At 40.3% G+C, this 6,455-nt stretch overlaps 1 protein-coding gene across 1 annotated transcript; it reads left to right on the top strand.

The window, feature by feature from the left end:
* Positions 1-1,260: 1,260 nt before the first annotated feature.
* LOC118746146 (TBC1 domain family member 15) lies at positions 1,261-2,587 on the top strand (the record flags this gene model as incomplete). The annotated part of the gene is given in 2 exon segments (XM_036479930.1): positions 1,261-2,068; positions 2,127-2,587. Coding segments are annotated over 2 exon segments (1,269 nt in total), but the record flags the coding sequence as incomplete, so codon positions are not given.
* Between the last annotated feature and the right edge of the window lie 3,868 nt (positions 2,588-6,455).

Here is a 6,455-nt window from a genome sequence, read left to right as displayed (position 1 = left end):
AAAAAAATTTTGTTTATTTGCGCATATTGAGAGAGGTAACCAGTACGCCGTGTAATAAAATTAATCATTGCCTGTTTACATTTACATAACGAATTTGTCGCAAGAGCAAAATTACACATAAAATGTTTAAAATAAAGCTATGTTTATTATTAGTAGGATATACAAATTTTTTGCAATTTTAAACATTCTATATATGTGTATATTTTAAATATCTCAAGTTCAAAATCAAATACTGAACATCCTATACGTATATTTATACAGATTCTTGTTGAAAAATAGATACTTTTCCGTAGTAGTTTTACATGCTCTTTTTAGAGTGTACTTGCTATTTATTATATTTACTTTGCAAAATACTTATGCACAAAAAATGTACTTTATAAATTGAAATTACAAATGTTTGATTTTATGCACATGTACTCCAAGTCCTTAGGATGGGTCAAATTATGTCTTTTTCATGAAAATGTTTGGTTTTCTTACAAATTATGAGATGTATATGTAAAAAAAGAAAATTGGATACATTTGGATACATTTTTGGCTTGGTCAGGGATACATTTTCTTGAGACGGCGCGGCAACACTGTTTGAGACACTATTTGGAACGAACTGTTAACAGCCCAACTATTTGGAACGAACTGTGAACAGCCCAATTGAATTTAGTATTTTTTGCAACTTTAAATAGTTGCGTTCCAGATGCTTCACGATATTCACGATTTGCAGGAACAGCTGTTTTCTCCATTAATAAACCTTATGGAAGGTTGTCACCTGGAACGACTTCCTGTAAAAACCTGCAAATCGGAACGCAACTAATGCAAATTGCTTAAAACCCTACAAGAATTGGGTGATGGAAACTAACACATTCTCATTTCTCTTACTAACACATTTGCAAATTTTGCGTTGGTTAAAAAGAGACCATTAAATAAGGACATAAGTTGAAAGAAGATAAACAATCACATGTATACATTTGTTTTCATAACTTTTTGCACATTGGCCTTAAAATCGTGATGGGAGTGTTTGATCCCATCTCTCCCCTCTTTGAACTCCCTCTACCACCCTAATATATGGTTTTTTTCAAAGCCTCGAACCGTTTTGGAAAAATTTTCCGCTCATTGTGTGGCCACTTTAATAGTATTGTTTTAAACTTCAGACGTTCACCGCACAGCCGCTCATTTCGACGCCGCGGTCTTAGAATAAATAATATTACGCAATAATAATAAAGATATAATATATTTGTATGCCATTAACAACCATGCCATTAATTACAGATAATGTGCACTCATGATGGCGTTCTGCTCCGAAAGGCCAGTGTGGAGCATATAACCTACCTAAATACAAGCGGTTCACTGTCAATCATCGGTTATGACACACCACATCGTCTCTTCATTGAGTGGCGGCCCAACGATAACATACTTATTGCTGATGATAGCCAGGATTGGGCAGTCGTTGACACAATACCACGACGTTCGCGCACCATTTCTGAATGTAAAGCATTCAATATCAAGCCCACAACGGAAACTACTACAGTCAAAAGTCCTCGTTTAATACGCAATCAACTGGATGAACTCGGTGCTATTTTAGTAAAACATCGCGGACAAGTGTTATGTTTCATACATAAATGCGATTATAGCGTACACAGTGAATTCTTTTTCCAACACGGTAATGCTGATCAGTTTGTAAAGTCTATGTGTGACCTACACATTATTGAATACTCATTTACCCAAGATGGATGCACAGAGTACATTGTTCTCAATATGGAGACACAAAAACTGAAACGCACATTCGCTGAGCTAAACATCGATGACATGAAGAATATGGAATCGAAGAAAGAAAAAGGCTGGGTGAAAAATACTTGGTCAGGTCTGCTTGTAAACTTACCCGACTTAGCATCGGGTGTCAAGGGAAGTTCACCGAGAAATTATTCAATGCGTCAACAACCAACAACTCCAAATGCTGCAAAATACAGCGGCAGCAGTAGTGAAGATCAATCACCGGTGGAAGCCGAACTTGAAAATTTGAAAGAAGTGGATGAGAAGATTGTTAATACTTTGCCAGAGCGGCCTTGTGCACAGAGAAGTAATTATTTGTACATAAAGTCAATTGAGTTTTACCTAGTTATTTGTATCTCTTAAAGGTAAGCCTTTAAATGAATCGCAATGGTTAGAGTTTCAATCGGCAGATGGCGGCATAAGAGATACTTCTCGCGTTAAGGAAATTATATTCCACGGAGGCATTCACTACAATTTACGTGCTGAAGTGTGGAAGTACCTCTTGAACTATTATCGGTGGAATGATTCTGAAGTCGAGCGTATTCAACACCATAAAAACAAGTATAAGGAGTATTACAAAATGAAAGCACAATGGTTATCAATGACAACTACGCAGGAAGAAAATTTTAGTGGTTTTCGTGATCGTAAATGCCAAATCGAGAAAGATGTAAAACGGACTGATCGTTCACTAGAATTTTTCGCTGGTGAAGATAATCCTAATTTGACGGTGCTACAAGGCATACTTATGACCTACGTTATGTACAACTTCGATTTGGGCTATGTACAGGGCATGTCCGATCTTTTAGCTCCTATACTTTCCATACAGGTAAATATCAGAAAGGTTATAGTCGGGGAGCCCACGATGCTAAATCGGGATTTACTCGAGCGTCATCTTGACCTATAGAATTTTAAGATGATATGATGGGAAGTAAGAAAGGTCCTGTGATGTTTTTCCATCCAGCGGTGGGTAGAGGATCTACAGGCTTCCAAAAATGTAAAAAAACAGTAACATAGATTCACTGGAGCGCGTCAGATATTCATAGTGAATAAATCAAACGTGTTTCTGATGACGGAAATATGCTAATCTGCCGGTTTGCATGGTGGGGTTTGGCGTACGGAAGGGTCAAAAATGGGGGACAAAAAAATTTACCCGAGCGCGTCAGATATTCACAAAAGATGTTAAATGGGCCCGAATGAACCTCCCATTCAATAATCTGACGATTCAGATATGACGCAAGCTCGTGGCGTCTCACAATGCGGCCGAAATCCAAAAGTGCGGCCAAAATTCGAAGTTTTGATATAATGATTCGAAATTTCGTACCAGGGGGTTTTCGGGGTCACTAATTACTAATCCGCTGTCAGAATTGCAAAATTCAAAATGGCGGATCCAGTATGGGGCTGGTAAATTTCGAGCTTTTTAATTGGATTTCTTAGAAAGATTTTTAGTATGCAGTTTTATAGCCCATTAAATTTTAGTGTAACAAAGTCCAAGTTTGAAGCAGCTAGGACTTACCGTTGATTTGTGACAATTTTTTTTGTTGACGGTGCCAGTCGTTTTCTTCCATACGAAGTTTATTCGATGATATGAAGAAACTGAGCAACACCTTCAACAAAAAAAAATTCTAAAATCAACCGTAAGTCCCAGCTACTTTAAGCGTGACTTTGTTATACTTAAGTTGAATGGGCTACAAAACTGCATAGTCAAAATCTATCTGTGAAATCTAATTAAAAAGCTGGACATTTTTACATACAGGTGAAACTAATTTGTATAAGCGTGTTAAAAAAATATATATAAGAGGCAGAGATGTGTTACTGTTGCATTTAATAACTCAATTTTTTTTTAAATAAACGAAAAAATACCTATACATTTTTATTTCCTAAAAATTTCTGTTACAGTATTTCTTTTCACAAGTTTTGTAACATATTTTACTAACCTTCAGACGTAGAATCCATTTGGTTTTGTTTGGTTTCCTATGCTCTAACTACTTTTATACGTTAATAACTTTTCGCTTTTTATTACAAAAATGTTGTGCTTGGCAGAAGGTCTCACTAGAAATGAATATAAAAGCAGGGCTTAGGGTGCAGGTCTTTACAGTGAACAGTTTTCGCTTCGTACATGATCCTTTTAGCAAACTCAATGTCAGAAAAGGCCTGTCTAGAAACTAGATTTTCTCGAATTATGACCGCACTTTTGGTATTCGGCCGCACTACACTGTGCGTCTTCTTGAAGATGCAAAAAAAAATCGCCATTTGGATTTGCTCGAGCGCGTCAGATTTTCATACAGAACGTTCATCTCGATGCCCTTGTCGTCCTGTTCCATAATGTGACGATTATCTGGAAGGGATTTCTTAATCTGACGGTTTAAAAAAATAATTTAGATTCTGAGATGTACAGTCAACCAAACATATGTTATTGTAAACACTTATTATTTTATCCGTGCAACTATTATTATACAGCAAGTCCGGTTCGACTTTTTCGTCAATTTCTTCTATGTTTTCTAACCGATTTGAGAAATAAAAAACCGATTTGAGATCAAATTCGAGTCAATACACTTTTGAAATTCAGAGCGTATTGAAATTTGGTTTATGCATCCGCTTTGAATCACAGCGAACTGGGTCAAAGCGCTTTATGTGTCGGTATAAACAATTAGTTAATAAAGTTTCAAAGGTTGTATTTCATGTAACACCACCAGTGCTTTGATCGCCCAGGATTGCGTAAAAAGTAATTTTTAATTGATATGTGCTACTAATTTTTCTTAATATAATTTTAATCTAATACTCCTTCGATTTATGACTATTTCAATCCTAATTCAAAATATTTTGAAACTGGGATTAAAGTAATCGTAATCGAAGATGCACTTAATTATACATGTAATGTCATCGCCCAGCCCAAATTTATATAAAGGTTTTGATTCGCATATGTACATATACAGCGGTGCAACACACATCTCGATCGATAAACCAACCGACTTTGCTTCCGCGGAACACCGCACGTATATCAACTTTTCTAAAGCAGAAAACACCTTCACTGCGCTCCCCACACCAGCGGGGCTGTCACCGCTGCTGCAGCTCGCTTCGTACCGCCAGGATGCATAACGGACCCACGTCCAAATTTCCCTGCTGAAGCGGCTGTTCTAGCCGATGAGCGTGACAGCCTTCGCCAGGCCGATCCCGGAGATCCCCGTATCAGGGATCTCAACGCGGAGATTCGGCAACTAGTGAACGTACATAAGGGGAACAAGTGGGAAGAGCATCTGAAGACCTGTAACTTCACCTCTGGTGTGAGTAAGCTTTGGTCAACCTTGAAGCTTTGGTCAACCGACGAAGCATGACGACAGGGTCGAAATTTCTTTCGGCGACCATGCTTCGTCGGACCCGGAGCGATGCGCGAACTATTTTAGCAGGCAGTGCATACTGCATCCTCCGGCGGACAAAGCCAAGCGTCGAGTGACCAGAAGGCTGCACAAACTGCCAACAACTTGTGCCCCCTTGCTTTCACTTGCGGTGAAGTTCAGGTGGCTATCGGGAAGGCGAAAGCCTCCAAAGCCATGGGTCCCGACGGAATATGCATGCTGATGCTGAAAAATTTGGGTCCTGCGGGAGTAGCGTACCTAACGGAGGTCCTCAATATGTCAATGGCCACTCTCATCATCCCAGACTGCTCAAACCGGGGAAACCAGCCAACAAAGGAGATTCGTATCGTCCGACAACTCTCCTTTCCCCTGTAGCGAAGACACTTGAGGCCTTGCTGCTCCCGTATTTCACGATCAACCTGACCCCAGCGAAGCATCAGCATGGTTTCCGTAAAGTGCACAGTACAACAACAGCACTTAACGCCATAAACACTCAGATAACTCGTGGCCTTAACTGTAACCGTCCCTGTGAGAGAACGATTCTAGTAGCGTTGGACCTGTCAAAGGCGTTTGATACTGTCAGCCATTCCACGCTCCTAGAAGATATAGAGGCTTCCTCTCCCACAGAGGCTCAAACGGTGGTCGGCAAATTATCTGAGTGGTCGACACTCGTCGGTAATGTTTAGAGACAAATCGAGCAAACTCAGAAAAATAAAACAGGTGGTTCAAAAGGGCGGTGTCCTTTCCCCGCTACTGTTTAACTTTTATATTTCAAAGCTCCCTCAACCACCAGGGGGAGTCTCGATTGTCTCTTTCGCCGACGATTGCTCGATTATGGCGACTAGGAATGGAATTGATGACTTGTGTTCGAAAGTAAACGGGTATCTCTCCGAGCTTTCTCGCTTCTTCACTGCAAAGAGCCTAGCCCTCTCCCCTACGAAATCCTCTGCGACCTTGTTCACCACCTGGACGTAGGAGGTCAGGCGGCCGCTGGGAATTCACGTCGATGATACACCAATTCCGACGGTGAATAACCCCAAAATACTCGGAGTAACATTCGACAGTCTATTCTCCTTCTCTGCGCACGCAACCGCTATTGCCAATAAAGTACAGAGCCACAACAAGGTCCTCAAGTCGCTAGCCGGCAGTACTTGGGACAAAGACAAAGAAACGTTGCTGGCAACATACAAGGCAATAGGCCGGCCGGTTTTAAATTACGCAGCACCAGTGTGGTCGCCGGGGACTAGTAGGATGCATTGGATGAAGCTACAGACGACTCAAAACACCGTACTTAGGACAGCGACTGGATGCCTTCTGATGTCGCCAGAACACCACCTGCAT

This window comes from Rhagoletis pomonella, unplaced genomic scaffold (genome assembly GCF_013731165.1).
Source record: "Rhagoletis pomonella isolate Grant_MI unplaced genomic scaffold, Rhpom_1.0 Rhpom_scaffold_00010, whole genome shotgun sequence".
Lineage (NCBI taxonomy): Eukaryota > Metazoa > Arthropoda > Insecta > Diptera > Tephritidae > Rhagoletis > Rhagoletis pomonella.
The sequence above is the reverse complement of the archived record's forward strand: the minus strand, read 5'-3'. Positions and strand labels throughout refer to the sequence as shown.